The sequence below is a fragment of the Alosa sapidissima genome, chromosome 20, assembly GCF_018492685.1.
Source record: "Alosa sapidissima isolate fAloSap1 chromosome 20, fAloSap1.pri, whole genome shotgun sequence".
Taxonomy (NCBI): domain Eukaryota; kingdom Metazoa; phylum Chordata; class Actinopteri; order Clupeiformes; family Clupeidae; genus Alosa; species Alosa sapidissima.
In genome coordinates this window covers 26822546-26839203 of record NC_055976.1, presented here as the reverse complement: position 1 = coordinate 26839203, position 16658 = coordinate 26822546, and the positions used below count along the sequence as shown (strand labels likewise).

The window sequence follows — 16658 nt, the reverse complement described above, 5'->3', positions numbered from 1 at the left end:
TTTCCACTGAAGTATTTGCAATGATAATAACTCACACACCCAGTGATATAAGGTGTAGGAGAACAGTTGTTTTGCAATGTTTTTGTTGTTGTTGTTGTTTTGGCCTGTTACTATTCAACTGCTCTTCATTTTAAAAAAATCTCTGTAGAGAAAGACTACAGACAACAAATATGTGCTTCTCTTACATTAGCACTTGTCAACAATATTGAAACAGAGTGGTGACCATTCACAGGGTAATATTGCACTTAAAGAGCTGCATTTCGCAATCTGCATTTATCTTCCTCTAATTCTAGCATCTGGCCGATAAAAAACAAGACAGACGTAATGACAAATAAGTTCCACGTATGACTGTCTAACTGCACTAACTGATGTGTCCTTACGCCACACAGAATCCCCAGCCAGACTGTTCTCTCCATCACGGTTGTCCCATCACAGACTCCCAGGTCCCAGAGTGCCTAGCATCCCCGACATGTCTCTCCTCCTGCCTGAAAGTCCTGGTGCTCCTCGCGCCATCTCAACATTAATCACTTCCAATGGAGCTTGATGAGTGGTGAAAAGCCAAAAAGTAACCCAATTTCTGGCGCCATCAATCATGACCCTGCTCTCACCGGCACACCATCTGTCTCGGGCAAGGCCAGTTCAAAGAGGCGAACCTACCAAAGGTGCCAAAACAGCCAGGCCTCAACTTTTCCCCTACATTTATGTGTCCCTTTGTTTGTTACGAACCTCTACCCCCCCCCCCCAAAAAAAAATACTGATACTATTTTTGTTGGGGATGTCTAAAACCTCTGAAAATGCATTCATCATAATTACAGAGCAATGTCAAATTTAATTGTCCTATTAAAGTTGTGAATACATTATTCATAAATTACTATAACGCAATCACACGCGGGGGCTCAGACAGAGATAATTACAATGATAGCTACAATAATAGGAGGAGCAGTCAAAATGACTTATTAACAAGCAGGAAATACCCACACAAATGAGGCTCTGAGTGATGGAGGAGGCACACTGTATTTGTGTAAAGAGTGCTGAGATCTTTGCACTAATTGATAATGATGCCAGTGAAGGCCTTCTGTTTTTCTTTCTAATTATGTCTTTTATTCTCACTTACACCCCCCGACTCCAGAGTTTTTGTTGTTGTGCTTTCTTGCCATCTTATCATCTCCTTCAAATGTATAACTTATCCAACCCACCCCCATCCCATCAGAGTGTAATGTTTTTTTTTTTTAATCACAGCCCTCATCAACAACCTCAGACGGCCATTTTTGATGGAAGACTATTGACGCACATTGAGAAGCTAAGCATTGGAAGCTGATGACCTCTCCATGTGGCTGACTTCACAACGACGCTACCGCATGGGTTCCAGCAGGCAGGCAGCCTCTCCAATCGAGCTAAAAAACACTTCACAGCCCGGGGTCTGCTTCCCGGGCGCCCGTTGAATCGCTTCTAACTTTGTCTCACAGAGTTTACTGACCCCCGAGATGACTCCGGCCGGACTTGAACTTGTTATGTGTGCTTAGTTACTCATCCAGCATTTGAATAGCAGGTAAAGGAGGGCCGCTGATGGTCTGTAAAATCCTGTTGTACCACTGTTCAGCCCCAAACACATTTTGATGGGTTCAACAGTTTGAAATATATTGCTTTGTTGGTAAGGGTGGGGAGGTTGCCTTAGATGAAAAATGCAAATCAATGTCAATGCACCCCCCCCCCACCCCCATTCAAAAACCTAGTTTACTAACCGGTAGGATCTTCTTGAGGCCACAACGCAGGAACTCGTTGCGAAGATGTATCCTGAAGTCCAACTCATCCGGGGAAGTCACCAGGGCATTGATCAGCTGCATGCAGGCAACCTGTTGTCCAAACAACACCAACAATACAAGAAGTCATTTTTTCAAAAGGTTTACCACATCGCTCAAAGCACAGCACAGAGGATTATAATAACCAAGCCACATCCAGTGGAAATTATACAGTTAAAAATAGGCTGCATTTATTAAATTATTTTGTGAGGAAATGAAGACTGCATTTTAAATGAGAACTGAGTGTTACACTTCAAAGGGCGAAGAAAATAGGGTAAAATGGGGCAAGGAAAGACGAGTGAAATTAAATATTGCTGGTGAAGGGTGAGACCTCGCCAAGCCAGAGTGAACAGGGGGAGATGAGAGTGACTGAACTGATGTGCAGTTTTAATTGATTTATTGGGCGCGGGGGGGAAAGGGCACAGGGAGTGCTGATGGGCTTTAACAGGCTGTAAGGCTGGTCCTGGGAATGAGCAAGGGAAAGAAAGGGAGAGAAGGAGAGAGAGAGAGAGAGAGAGAGAGAGAGAGAGAGAGAGAGGAATGGGGGAGAGACAAGACAGAAGAAGAGACAGGAGAGAGCGAGGGAGAGAAAGAGAAAGAGAGAGAGAGAGAGAGAGAGGAATGAGGGAGAGACAGGACAGAAGAAGAGACAGGAGAGAGAGAGGGAGAGAAAGAGAAAGAGAGAGAGAGAGAGAGAGAGAGACAGGAATGAGGGAGAGACAAGACAGAGGAAGAGACAGGAGAGAGAGAGAGAGGGAGAGAAAGAGAAAGAGAGAGAGAGAGAGAGAGAGAGAGAAATGAGGAAGAGACAGGACAGAAGAAGAGACAGGAGAGAGAGAGGGAGAGAAAGAGAAAGAGAGAGAGAGAGAGACAGAAATGAGGGAGAGACAAGACAGAGGAAGAGACAGGAGAGAGAGAGAGGGAGAAATAGAAAGAGAGAGAAAAAGAGAAAGAGAGAGAGGGAGAGAGAGAGAGATGGGATACATTTTTGAGGCAGAATCAATTCAAAGCCTCAAAGAATCCCATGATCGATGTGTGAAAAGTGGTCTTTATAAATCTGAGCCAATATGTTTGTTTCGGCCAACATTTATCACACCACAGAGAGTTCTGTCCTTGATTCCACTGTGTGTGTGTGTGTGTGTGTGTGTGTGTAGCAGGCAAACAACTTATTCCTGCCCAAAAAACATCTCTTCAGAGGACGGGACCACAGGGATTCCCTCAGCCTTTTGGGAATAATTGCCATCTGGAGGTGCAACAACAGTTTGTTTTGCTGTTGTGCTTTTTAAAATGTCTTTTCCACTGGCAGAGTGGAGGGAGGGAGAGTGGACTGGAACAGGCTCGTACAAATCCAGCTGGGAGAAAGGGAGCAGCGGATTACTCTCACAGGCCGTCTGAGAGCTAATGGCTAATCTTTACAGATGTGGGTGCTTTGTTATACTTGCGGGGCGAACAACAAACAGAGTGGCCTCAGATCTGCTCCCAGGAGAGAAAACAAACTTTTTCTTTCCCAAATCTAATTTTGTTTCATAAAATGTATTTCCACTCTGTCTACACAAGGGTGTGATTGAATGTTTTTTTTTTTTTTTTTTTTTTTTGAGGACAACACACTGTTATCAGACACAAATTCACATTATTCTCGGAAAGGGTGGTTGATCTGGTGGATAAAGGATAAAGGGCTGATAGGTTTTCGGTGTTAAGCACTGCCTGACGTCATACCATCGCTGCCACCGATGGTTAACCCTTAAAGGAGTACCGTCACACCGGTGTGACAGGAATGTTGGGAAATGAAGGCTCAAGAATATCAGGGTTTATTGAATTAAACATAGAATTTTAGAACCTTTAATTGTTGCGGAACGGAATCTTATGTTAGAATGTTCAAAAACCTACACCTTGGCAGGTGGAGTAGTGGGTGTAGTAGCTATACAGACATTGGTGACAGTGGTGCTGCTGCCCATGCATCTCGACACACAGCTCACGCTGCGTATCAAAACCACATTCGGTCCTCGTGTGCTTCCCCCAAAGTCTCCGGCTCCTTTGAACCTCCTGCATCAGCAACGTATTTTAATTTACCTCGTAATTAACGCCAGCTCTTTTCATTAGTGGCCCACTTCTAAGGAAGTGGGATGTGGGTGGTGTGTGTGTGTGTGTGTGTGTGTGTGGGGGGGGGGGGGGGGTTGTGTTTTTATTTACTTTTCTCTTTTGTTCCCTCTTTTTTTCATTAAACCAAAAAAAAAAAAAAACTTTGTCCATCACTAATTCATATAATGTGTGTCTGGACCATGTATGCTCTGTCTGGTCATCCCACATGAGGGCTGTAAGGTTTAAGGTTGAGGGGAGAGGGGGAGGGGGTGGGAAGAGGGGAGGGAGGGGGAGTGGGCTGTAATAAATGCAGGTGTGTTGCTGCTTGGCTGCCCTTTAACTTCAGCTCCTGAGAGACCAAGCCCAAGAGAACAGAGAGCGAGAGAGAGAGAAAGAGAGAGAGAGAAAGAGAGAGAGAGGGATGGGAGGGGAGTGGCAAAAAGAGTAAATGGAAAACATCTCTCTTACTTTTACTCCTACTAAATTTTACGTCTTCTTTTATGTAACCTTAGTTTTTACCAGGGACTGAAAACTGATTGATTTTCATTTCGGTTCGTTCTGAGCAAATCCATAATTTTTTTTTTGTTCCTTTTCCAGTGTTCCAAGGCCTCTCCTCTAAATGGTAACCGGTTAGAACATTATAGAAGAACGGTTAATAACGCTCCTTTAAAAATGACATCGTCTTTACAAATTGATTCATGGCTGGTCGCACAATACTATAGGCTTTTTTTTTTGCCCAACAGAGATTTGAAAGTCAGCAAGTACTGTAGGCCTATGTCTGATAGCCTTCAGGAAATGTCCTTGCTTTAGGCCCTGTAAAAGTCTAACCTATGTGTGGTGCTACCAACTGCATAACAGGCCTATATTGTCCTAGTGTATCTGGTGTATCTGGTATGTTATTTCACAAAATATTTCAGTACTTTAGGCTCGTTAGGCAGTTAGATGGTGTTGGATATGAAAATCCTTTTCATCAATTATTAGTTCTAGTTTATTATACAGGGTCAGGGACACTGATTTATAAAATCTGTCTGGGGAACACTGTGTGGGCAGATGACTTCCCAAGGCCGTGGACTTTGAATAATATTAAAACAAAGGTTAATTGGAACGATAAATACTGTTATTAACCGGTTATCTAAAATTGAAAGTAATGTTTTCACTCCGGAACAAGTGAAATTGGTTTTGTTCTCGTTTTCGGTTACGTTCATCCAAAAACTGTTTGTTTACGGTTTTCGTTTTCGTTCTTTGAACAATTTCTAATCCCTGCTTTTTACCTTGTTTTTGTTTTTTGTTTTGTTGTTTTAGGTTTATTTATTTGTTTGTTTGACTGTTGTTTGTTTTTTTTTTTACTTTTGGTGTCCTCAAAGTTTCTTCTGCCACATATGCTGTTTCTGACACAACGCTGACTGATTAGCAAGTGGAATCAAGTTCTCCTCCTGCATCACAATACTCTGCAGCTTGCCTCCATCACAAATCATTGGTGCCAGTACCTGACAAGCAGACAACGAGAGGGCGAGGAGGAAAAGGAGAAAAAGGTGCATGAGTGTCGTGTGTGTGTGTGTGTGTGTGTGTGTGTGTGTGTGTCAGTCTTTATGTGTGTGTGTGTGTGTGTGTGTGTGTGTGTCGGAGAGGGTGAAGGGGGATGGCGAGTGCACAAGTCGACAGGGGGCTGAGGTGCAGCGGACCTGAGAGTGACAGGACTGTCAATTTCCACCTGGCCTCAACATAAAACACAACCTCGGAGCCGTGGGGGTCGCTCCGTGTGAGGGAGACAAGGGAGAGTTGCCGTTTTTTTTGCATCTATTTTTCAAACTTGGATTAAAAAAAAAAAATATATATATATATATATATATATATATATATATCTCGAAAAGGTGTAAATGCACAAGTTTTTTTTTTTTTTTTACTGATACAGATGACTTATAAATGATGCAGGAATAATTCAACATTTAACATAAAATTTTACTGCATGCATCGTCATCCATCATGATTCTCCTAAACTGTCACTGCTGAATTATAAAAGCTGAAATCGTGTTACAAGTTGGAGCTGCCGAAAAACATCAGTTCATATATTATTTGTTATTGAGGAATGCATCCAGAGTTGATACCTTACAATACTGAGGTAAATTTCCTTTAATGGTATAAAGTGGCTTTTGAAGTGTTTTAACAATGCAGACCCTGAAAACACCAATGAGAGTCTTATATGAGGAGTCTAGACTTAAAACACAGTAATACATAATCATGAATTATAAAATATGTTGGCCTTTAGCCATTTTGTAATATTTAGAGGTTGTTCTATGTTAAAGGTAAACTATGCAGTATTGGCAATTTCCTTACTGTTTTCTCGGTTTTTGCTTCTTTTTCACTGGCTCTGTCATGACGAATGTCTGAGAAACTCCATCGCTACCTTTTTCTAGCCGGTGTCTGGCGTGTATGTGTATTTGAATGCAGTAAAGCAATTTGTTACACTTGTAATGACTCTGAAGCTGTTAAATGAAGGTATATTAAGCTAAAAAACTTGCATAGTGTGCCTTTAACACAGACAACTCCTGTAGGTCCTGTGCACGTACACAGCTGTTCCATAGCTGTACAGGTAGCCTACATAATAACAGGGGCAGAATAATAACCTACCGTCATCAGCAACTTGTTAAAGCAGGCCAAGTGTGCACTTGTGTGTGTGTGTGGACAATATGGTAAAGTGCAGGGCTGGATGAGAGGGGAGCTGTAGTATGCATGTATTCAGGCAGAGGGCACGGACACTGACCTGCAGCTGCTGGGCCTCTTGGTTCTCGAGGCCTTCTACTATCGGAGCGAATCTCTCCTTGTTATTCCTCTCCGCAGCAATGGTCATGGCCGCCAGGATTTTGTCCAGGCTGAGGGGGAAATTTAGGGGGGGTGGGGGATGCGAGGGAGAGAAAACAATAAAGAAAAGCAGAGAGTCAACAGGCTGCGTTATCAGGGGGCTCGGACAGGGCTTTTACTCACCACTTGTTTAGCTGACCCAAGCACTGCCTCACCACTCCCACCCTCCAAGCGGCTTCAGCTCAGAGTCCAATTCCCCTGAAGGAACGCGTAGCCAGGGGAGGTGCCAGACAACACTCCGCGAGTCCTGACTGTTGGTGTTTTGCAGCCGAGTACATAACTCCTTTCCAATTTGGCTGCATTGGCGATGAAAGCCTCTGAGAAGCATTCTATTGCCAATATAATCCATTGTCAAATCAGCTTGTATAAGATCTCAGCTGGCAACGTTCGCTTCCCTGAGTAAATTTATTGCTCAGGGCCAGCGGCTAACGTACATTAAAATCCCTATTGTTCTAAAAGCAAATAAGCAATGGGCTAACGGCCAGTTTAGTGGGCAGCAACCTGGGTGATTATGGCCCACTGGGAGCAACGTGTCACATTAGGACACAATGCAGCAAGTGAAGCATTTAGCAACAGCAGGTGCTAAGAGTGGAGAGGCGAAAAAAATAAAAAGGCCGGGCGAAATCAAACTACCAACACAAAAGTCGGGGGCATTGAGCGGGCCTTATCTGCACGACTTTATCGCTCCATCCGAGTTGTCTCCTCCTCACAGGGTTGGAAGGAGCCGCATACATCACCCGGGATTTATCTGCTGAACCCAGGGTTGCAGACAACAAAGAAAGACAGAACACTTTGTCAGCTCCCAGGTTTAACAGCCACAACTTTTCCCCCCCTCGACTCCCAATCACCCCGACCGCTATCCACAATGACACCAAGTCCAAACTGTTCCCATTTGGGTAACTGATTTTCAGACAAAGACGTGACCTGGGACAACGACTCACCAGGGGAATCTGAAAATGCCCCTTTTGGTAGTGACTTACGCAGAAAGTGCCAGTGGTAAGAGTCACGTCATCAGAGATATGTTGGTAGTACCTTCATGCATCATTTGCTCACAAAACATGAAAGCATAAGCCTGCCCCATCTCTGGCTACACTTTCTGCATTCCAATGGCAAGCTAGGCTTGAATCTACTGACAAATCCGACGACTGTACTTCATCATTTTTGACTTGTCAGCTACAATGGGTGACGGGCAGGGGTACAACAAACGAGTTTATGCATCAATCCGCCATATGGAAGAAGCATCGCTTCGGTGTTGACGTGATTAAGTTGTAGTCGAGCTGTGGGCTCGCGCACAGCCTTTCATCCCGGTTCAAACGGAGCATCACATACAGTAAAAGCTACACCTGCTTAACTCTGAGCACGACCCTTTGAAGTTGTCACTGAAACATAAGACAGGGTTTGTCACATGCAGTATGGGGGGGGGGGGGGTTCCAAGACAGAATGAAGCATCAGCTATTTTTTTTTTTTTATTTTGCTTACTACACTACAGTCAATGCTTACATACATAAACCACCTGTGCCAACATGCAAACATATCAAAAAGCTGTGATTGACTTGCACACACAGCTTCAGCTTGGAGTAAACTCAGAGAGAGCAGGTGTGGGCTATGACTTTATAAAACACAGTCATCAGCATAAAGAAAATGGCTGTGAACACAGGGGTGTAGAATTCTAAAGCATTTAGTCATGCAGCCCTGAACTGATTGCAGTCCTGAACAGTAGCTCACAAGCTGGCTAAAACAACCACCAACATTATGGTCAGGAAAACGCAATTGGGCCAAGTGATATGTAAGAACCATTTCCCTCTCCAGTCCACCCCCCCTTCCCCACACCCCGAGCGGCTACTCTTTGTTGGTTTGTTTATTTTCTATCACTGAATGCAGTCTTTCTTTGCTTTGAAGTGCAGCTTTTTCTGCCATTGTTATTCTAGACCAGTTCTGTGGCAGACACAATAAAAAAAGAGCTCCCTTGGATTCAATTTATAATCTGTCAGCCAGGCTGTGGTGTTCATGGCCAACAACACTGAGCACTTAAATACATTACACAGCCCAAAGAGCTAAATAAGAACATGTTAACCGACAGACTCCGACACGTCTCAGAGCTCTCTCTCACAAATGCAATATGTGAGCACAAAATGTCTCTTGTAAGGTCTATGACAGGTTGTCTACAAATGTATTTCTTTAATCTGATTATAAGAGCCGCATTGCTCCTTCTCTGCAGCGGGTGGCTGGTGGAAAGGCTGCTAGCTGCCGAGTGTTGCTGATAAAAAACAAGGTAAGAATGTCCCTGCAGTCTGTGTTTGTGTGTTCGTGTGTGTGTGTGTGTGTGTGTGTGTGTGTCTATATTATGTGTGTGTGTGTCTATATTATGTGTGTGTGTGTGTGTGTGTGTCTATATTACGTGTGTGTGTGTGTGTCTATATTATGTGTGTGTGTATGTGTGTGTGTCTATATTATGTGTGTGTGTGTGTGTGTGTGTGTGTGTGGGGGGGGGGGGGGATTTGAAAAATGATGGTACAACTCACGTGTTCTCCTCTCCTATGATGCAGACAGCAGACAGGATCTTGACTATCTCGGTCATCATGCTGGTCTGTCTGGGATCAATGGCTCTGGCAAGGAGCAAGAGACTCCTCTCGTCGCCAAGAATCCTTTGCAAGCCATACTGCAAGAGAAGACAAATGTGTACATATGGCCAAGATCATAGCACTCATTAATACTTTTTTTTTTAAAGATTGAAGGAAATATATAGAGGATGAAATGAACCTCTGTGCTACAGACGGAGGAGGCAGCCAGTGAGAATGAAAGAGAACTGGTGACTATGATGAATTAATTTAATTTTGTACAGGGCTGAAAGGGCACATTCATATGACTATTTCCTTATTAGACTTGCAGACTACAATATTTATATTAACTACTATGCACAAACCTTAAACACTAAATGATTAGTGATGAAAGAATGAAACTTCTAAATTAAAAAGATAACACGATGTAAGTAAACAAGCCTGTGTTTGTTTGAAGAAGCTGAGAAACAACTACTACATTTGCAAAATGATCCATATTTTAGGGTTTGTGAAGGACACGCATCAAATTTGCACTGTGACTGAGAATAAAACACATCACAACATCTCCCCTCAGCTATCTCAGTTACGCTTTAAGTGTCCATATATAAATAATTGAAAATGTTTTTTTCCTGAATTACAAAGAAAGCACGAAACTCGAAAAAAGAGATTTAATCAGCACCTCAGAGTCATGCAAACAGCATCAGCCATTGAAAACAAGATGTGTATGTGAATGTGTGTGTGTGTGTGGGTGTGGGTGAAGGCAGCCCAATGTCTGACTCTGCCTATGTGGAGTACCTTATTGTTCATGAAGGCCTTGAGGCACTGGATAAGCTTGTGCTGGTTTTTCTTATCAATGCTCTCTTGTCTGCAAATGCAAAACAGGAAAATGTGAAGGTTAAAATAAAGAACACACACACACATATACACACACACACACACACACACACACACACACACACACACACACACACACACACACACACACACACGTACCGGTATTGAAATACTAAACTTGCATAAACACTTAATCAGATTCTGAACATCTCAAACTTACTGCTTCTTGTCCAGCAGCTTCTCGAGCACGTCCAAAAGCAGACCCAGTCCTTCATGGCCAAAGTTATTCACCCAGCTGTGTTGAGAAACACAAGAACAGATAAACTGTCAGAACATTATATAAATTATATAAATAACTAACTGCACCAACGGCCAGATTCTCATCCATAACCACGTATTACGGCCTGTGACCCATGTTTGTCTGTACATCAAAGGGATTCAGTGGCTCGTGGGCTAGGCTGCCAAAGCAGGAAAGGAAAAGCAATGTGAGAAAGATAACACAGGCAATCGATTGCAGATTTGCAAGAGATAATTGGCTATTAACCACACGGCGTATCTGGAGACGGCACATGATCCAGTGCAGATGGAGAGAGTGAGAGAGAGAGAGAGAGAGTGGGAGAGAGATAGTGGGAGAGAGAGAGAGAGAGTGGGAGAGAGAGAGAGAGAGAGAGAGAAAGAGTGGGAGAGAGAGTGGAGATTGAGGTTGGAAGTGCTGCGTGATCAACGCCAGATTATGTCATTAGCGTTTGCTTGTCCTTCGCTCCGGACTGTCAATAAAGCAGAATACATGGAGCAATTTGTTGCATTAAAGGGCCATAAGTCAGTGATTTATACGGGCCTTTTTGACAATGATTTTGTGCAATAACTGAATGCATATTAAAGTCATTTGTATTGACTGGCAGATTCACAGAAGGCCCACGATTAGGGCTGAAGTGTAGAGCCCGAGGCGACGCAGAAAGGTGATGTGCGGATTTCTTTGATCCGCAATGAAATTATCCAGGAATTACAAACACTCAAATTCTCGATACACCATTACTCAAAATTCATTAACGGGAGACCCAACCCAATTTGCAACTTATTACCGTTTTGCTGTTCAGTACATTGTAATGGGGTGCTTTGTTAATAAAACAAAACAATATAATGTTCAAAATTTATAACTGTCTGTTTAATAAGAGCTTTCAGCTTAATGTTTGCCATTTTCTTCCCACCATTTGTTTTCGGGCAGCTCATTGCGAGCAAACACAGTTACACCGCGATAACAAAAATGAGATCTTCTGAAATGATCTTGCCAGCCATGCACAATCACACCATTGTTTATGAAGCTACAACATCGGCATGGGGGAGTGGGGAGAAAATGAGACACATGAGACAGCAGAGAGTACCAGACGAGACATGACCAAAGGAGCGCAATTCAGAAACCCCACTATCGAGAAAACACTCCAGCATCGTTTATATTTGCCAGCAACGACTGCTGCTCTTAATGACACTACCTGCAAACTCAGACCGATGTTTCCTGCACAGTGGTAAAATGAAACAACAGAGTTGTATTAGGCTAATAAAAACCAAATATTCCGCTCTCCACAATTAAACAACCATAGAGACTGTCATACAAAATCTATATCATCATACCGAAATTCATATTAAAATCCTTGGATGTATGAAAAGAGCCAAGTTGACACTAATCTGTCTCAATCAAAGAGTGGAACAACCAGTGACGATGTCCTTCATGTGAGTGGAGGGTTTTCTACACGTCCCACCTGTCTGACATGGGACATGGGCAGGGGAATAAAAGCCTTTAAAAGGTAGAAGTGACAGTGGGAAGCCTACCTAGGTTAGAGACACCTTCATTGTGTGTTGTCATAGGCTTTTATCACGTTATGGTGTCTCTCTTTCTCTCTTTCTCTCTCCCACTCCTGCGGGAAACGACGGAGAGATTAATTTGGAGTTGGCAGAAGATGATAAATCTTCAAGGCTAACTCCGTTGAAAGGTAAAGCTTCATGGTGGCCCATTCTTCCCCCGTCTGGCTCCGCCGTCTGCATCTATATATTTGTCCCTTGCCTTTCACCCTATCTATGTGTCTGTCTGAGTTTGAGTCAGTCGTTTCTTCCTCCCCCAAGACGCCTCCTGTCAAATCTGAGGCAGCCCCCCCATAGTGCTATCAGTTCCCTCTTCAAGCATCTGTGGCATGCACCCAAAGCTTTCATTAACTTCAGTTGTGTGGTGGGGGTGGAGGCTGGAATTTTTTCATGAAATATTGATAGGTGTAATCCTGCAGTTAAGTGCCACCAAATTGTGTTACTTTCCACAATCATGTGTATTCCGCAGGCAAAATGAAAAATTTATGGTCCATCTTCCCAGGACTTTTTTTTTTTATGGACGGTACAGTATACTAATTTTTCTGGGTTGATGCAATTATGGGGCATTTTATGCAGAGCACCATAAAAACAGATTTATATGAAGTTATGATGGTGGTCCATGAATGAGTCCATAAATATGAAGATGTTGTATATACACCAAAAAAATATACTGAGTGAACAATCACCTGCCTCATAAGTTGGTAAAATAAAGCCTTATTTATCTCTGCTGACAATACAGCATTTCACATTGCTTCCCATGGAGCATCATTCTTACCTGACTTGAATGGATAGTGGACAGAAAAAAGCACCTTCATAACACAGCATTATAAATATTTGATTACTGTGATCGTAGCACCCCAAGTATATGTATGATGCTACTACAGGGCCTAGTTTATATACAGCAATCTCCAGCAGTGATGCCATTATTTCCATTTCCAGAGTGGGAACAAAACATACTAAATTTGCTTTTGGTTTGTTCGGGCTTTGTTGCCACCAGCCTGGTAGCCTACACATGAATAGAACATTTTTGTTTTTCCCTTGTGATCCACACACTGTATTAAGCTATATTCTCTTGACTCAACCATGGCGTTTTCCTGCTGCAAATAGAACACTGAATGGCTTTCTGTCACTACACCAAAGCAATGATCTCTCTTAAAGGATCACTGAGCACCCAGTACACTTGCAAAAGATGGCAATGTCTGTTTCTCAATGATTTTATTTGTTTATCTATTATTTATTTATTTATTTATTTATTTATTTAGTCATTTTGTCTTATTCAGTTGTTTTGTCACATACACATAAGTTTAAGGCATTTTTTTTAAATCCTGACTTTCCATTGTAAGCCACCCTTTGATGATTAGAATGAAGGCAACCATGTAACATTGTTGCACCGCCTTATAGCATGACTTAGAAACAAAACAGACAAACTATTTTTTCCTGCTATGACCTCTTTAACACTGCATCTTTGTCATGGCTTAAAGGTCTTAACCTTTACAATGGTGGGCAACAGAATCATACAAATAATGAAATGATGGTTATGTAATTTCATCAAGAAGTTAATTAACATTCACTAAAGAAGGACCTTTTAACTGTCTTGTGGGTATTGTGCTAATAAATCCTGTGCATACTGAAAAGGTTAAAGACTACAATGAGAATAACTGGACAAAAAGTGATAAAGAACATTGACATGTAGCACAGTCCTTCCGTACATGAGAAAAGAAATATCAAATTCATTGACATAAATGCAGCACTAATGAAAGAAAACGAGACAGAAAAACAAAAGCACAAGCACCTTCACTTCAGCCACAACGTTTTTGGAACTTGCAAATCACTCCTCGGGGTGCATTAACCCACCTGCACTTCTACCTGAGCGCTCTAATGAAGCTGTAAATTCGAAGGGAGGCCGCGTCTCTCCCACACATCCTATTATGATGACGATAGCACAAGTTTGTTTACTCTCCTCCTACAAGAAATCCAGCCGCGCCTTTGCCAAGATCTCTTAAAGGCACACTATGCAGGTTTTTTAGCTTAATATGGAAGTTTTTTAGCTTCATTTACCTTCATTTAACTGCTTCAGAGTCATTGGAATGGTTATATGACTTTTTTCGGGTTGAATGGTGGCCGTCTCGCTTCCCCCTAGCGCCTGTGAGCGGAAAAACCACCCTTGCAACTGTGGGCCCGCGGGCCGACGGCCTCAGTGTCAGGAAGTATAACGAGTGTAACGAATTGCTTTACTGCATTCAAATACACATACACGCCAGGCACCGGCTAGAAAAAGGTAGCGATGGAGTTTCTCAGACATTCGTCATGACAGAGCCAGCGAAAAAGAAGCAAAAAACAAGAAAACAGTAAGGACATTGCCAATACTGCATAGTTTACCTTTAAGAGAGACACGCGACAGGGACTAAACTTGTCTATCTTATATGAGAAGTGGACAGAGAGCTCTGTGTGTGTGTGTGTGTGTGTGTGTGTGTGTGTGTGTGTGTGTGTGTGTGTGTGTGTGTGTGTGTGTGTGTGTGTGTGTGTGTGTGTGTGTGTGTGTGTGTGTCTTTGGGGCAGGTGGGGGCTGTTGGGTTCTCAAGAGGCTGTGCTGTGCTGTGCTGTGTGTGTGTGTGTGTGTGTGTGTGTGTGTGTGTGTGTGTGTGTGTCTTTGGGGCAGGTGGGGGCTGTTGGGTTCTCAAGAGGCTGTGCTGGACAATGTCAGGCAGAATGTGAAGGATGGCAAAATGATATTAACCTCCTCTCAGGCTAGCGTGACAGCAGGTGACACAGCAGATATTGGATTTTGGAATGTTGGACAAGGAGGAGCGAAGCAGGTGGCACGCCTTCCAGGACAATATTCCTGGTGTCAGCGCCACGCCCTGAGACTGCAGTGGCCTCCAGGCAGAAAAAAAGGCTTGTGAGAGAGTGCCATTCAAACAGACGGACAATCCCCGACGGGGAATTTGGATCACGGCGGGACACCGGTCGCAGACGCCATTGACTTGCCCGCACATCAAACCGCATCAGCTACTGCCTCCTGTCGTCAGGCTCGAGGAATGGGAGGTTGTGGGGGTAGAGGTTTCGGAGCCGGGCGGTTTGGGGGGAGGTGGGAGGGGGGTTTAGCTGAGGGCAGTGAACACATCTGTGAGCGGAGAAACAACATGGGCGATATCAGCTCACGGAGTGGTAGACGGGGGAGAGGGCGACAGCTTCGCTTCGCTCCCTAGACACAGTCAAATGACTCCCCGCTGAGCACAAAACACTCCTGAAATTTCTAATTATCTTCCAAACAGCACAGGCCCCCCTGGCGCTGGGTGGGAGGGGGTGGGAGATTAAATGGAAGTTGTGGGAGAACGTCTGGGAAATTGCCAGAGTGGTGATTGATCGGACCCATTAATTGAATACTAGTCGAGGGGCCCGTGGTTCACCTAGGGTGCCCGCGAAGGGAGGAAGAGAGGTGCGTGAGAGTCGCACGTGGTCGTTAGTGTCAGGGAAGACGGTGTGCGGGTGAGGGGGCTCATGGGAGTCGCCTGGTGTAGGAAGAGGGGGCGGCCTAGTGGGTGAGAGGGCATTTGTGGGTCTATCAGACTGGCGTTGTCTGTCAGCATAATAAGGACTAAGGAAACTGTAATGGTGGCTTTTAGTTTTTAGCCAGGCTGAGAGTGACAGTTTCAAGGCTTCACGAGACAGCTTCGCTGTGTTCACGGAGGGGTTGTTAGTGCCTTGGATGAAAAGAAATGAACACTGCATTTAGCAAGCCCTTATTACAGCCTTAAATGACACTTCAAACGTGACAACAACAATCTTCAGGGAAAGTGAAGGGTAAAAAACCCTGAAATCCACTCATCTTCCATGCAAGCCTCCGAATGTGGCCGGTGTTTTGTTTTTTGTTAGTGTAGTGATGTTGATACATTCAAACTACATACTGCAACAGGATGGAAAACTGCTTGCGACTTCTGCTCTTGCTATGCTTCTGCATTAGTAATATTGCGGTTGCCAAAGAGCTGACTGCTCTCGGCTGTCACTCTGCAGTGAGCCGGGGACAAGTAGGTCACCCGCACTTCAATTGCATGACCTAAATAGCTACCTCCTCACGACAGAGAATCACAACCTCTGTATCTCAGAGATATCGGGCAGAGCGAGATTGCAGGTCGCATACCTGTCAGGACGCAAATATACAACTGTCATCTCCATTTGATTCTTGTACTGCTTTAAAAACTCTGTTGAGTGATAACTGTCCCATTTTCCAGCAGCAACCAAAAAAAAAAGAAAAACAATATATATATACACTTGCACACGGGTCCTCTAAAATATGCAGTGTGAGAGGCTGACAAATGTATTTTTAAGAGAGACATTAACATACATCACATCAAATGGATAAACAGATAACAAGTACTGTCAATAGGAGTGGGTGCACGGCATTTAAAAGTTATTCCTGCCATTTTAGTCTTTCAAAAAAACAGTAATTAAGATATAAATAAAAAGCTAGCTGTCGGTCACGCACAGTAATGTCAGAGAAAAACAACAGGTAGAGAGAATCTGAGAAAAATAAGATGACTTTATATCCTTATTATTTCACATAATTAATAAAGGTCCCAGATGAACAAATAATAGATTAATAAATATATTAATAAATATATTATTTCTATGGGAAACTGACATGGACATGAAAATATAGTATACCTTTTAC

The 16658-nt window shown here is 43.3% G+C and overlaps 1 protein-coding gene across 1 annotated transcript in view; it reads right to left on the bottom strand.

Annotated features, from left to right (window-relative positions):
* Window positions 1-16658, bottom strand: part of diaph2 (diaphanous-related formin 2) — a gene marked incomplete at its 3' end in the record, with an annotated part of 154502 nt that overhangs the window by 24174 nt on the left and 113670 nt on the right. Inside the window, exons 8-12 of the mRNA XM_042073980.1 lie at window positions 10350-10424; window positions 10091-10160; window positions 9260-9396; window positions 6640-6748; window positions 1743-1853 (exon numbers count right to left, since the gene is read on the bottom strand). Of these exons, the coding sequence (XP_041929914.1) occupies window positions 1743-1853; window positions 6640-6748; window positions 9260-9396; window positions 10091-10160; window positions 10350-10424 (502 nt within the window). The remainder of the gene's footprint in view (window positions 1-1742; window positions 1854-6639; window positions 6749-9259; window positions 9397-10090; window positions 10161-10349; window positions 10425-16658) is intronic.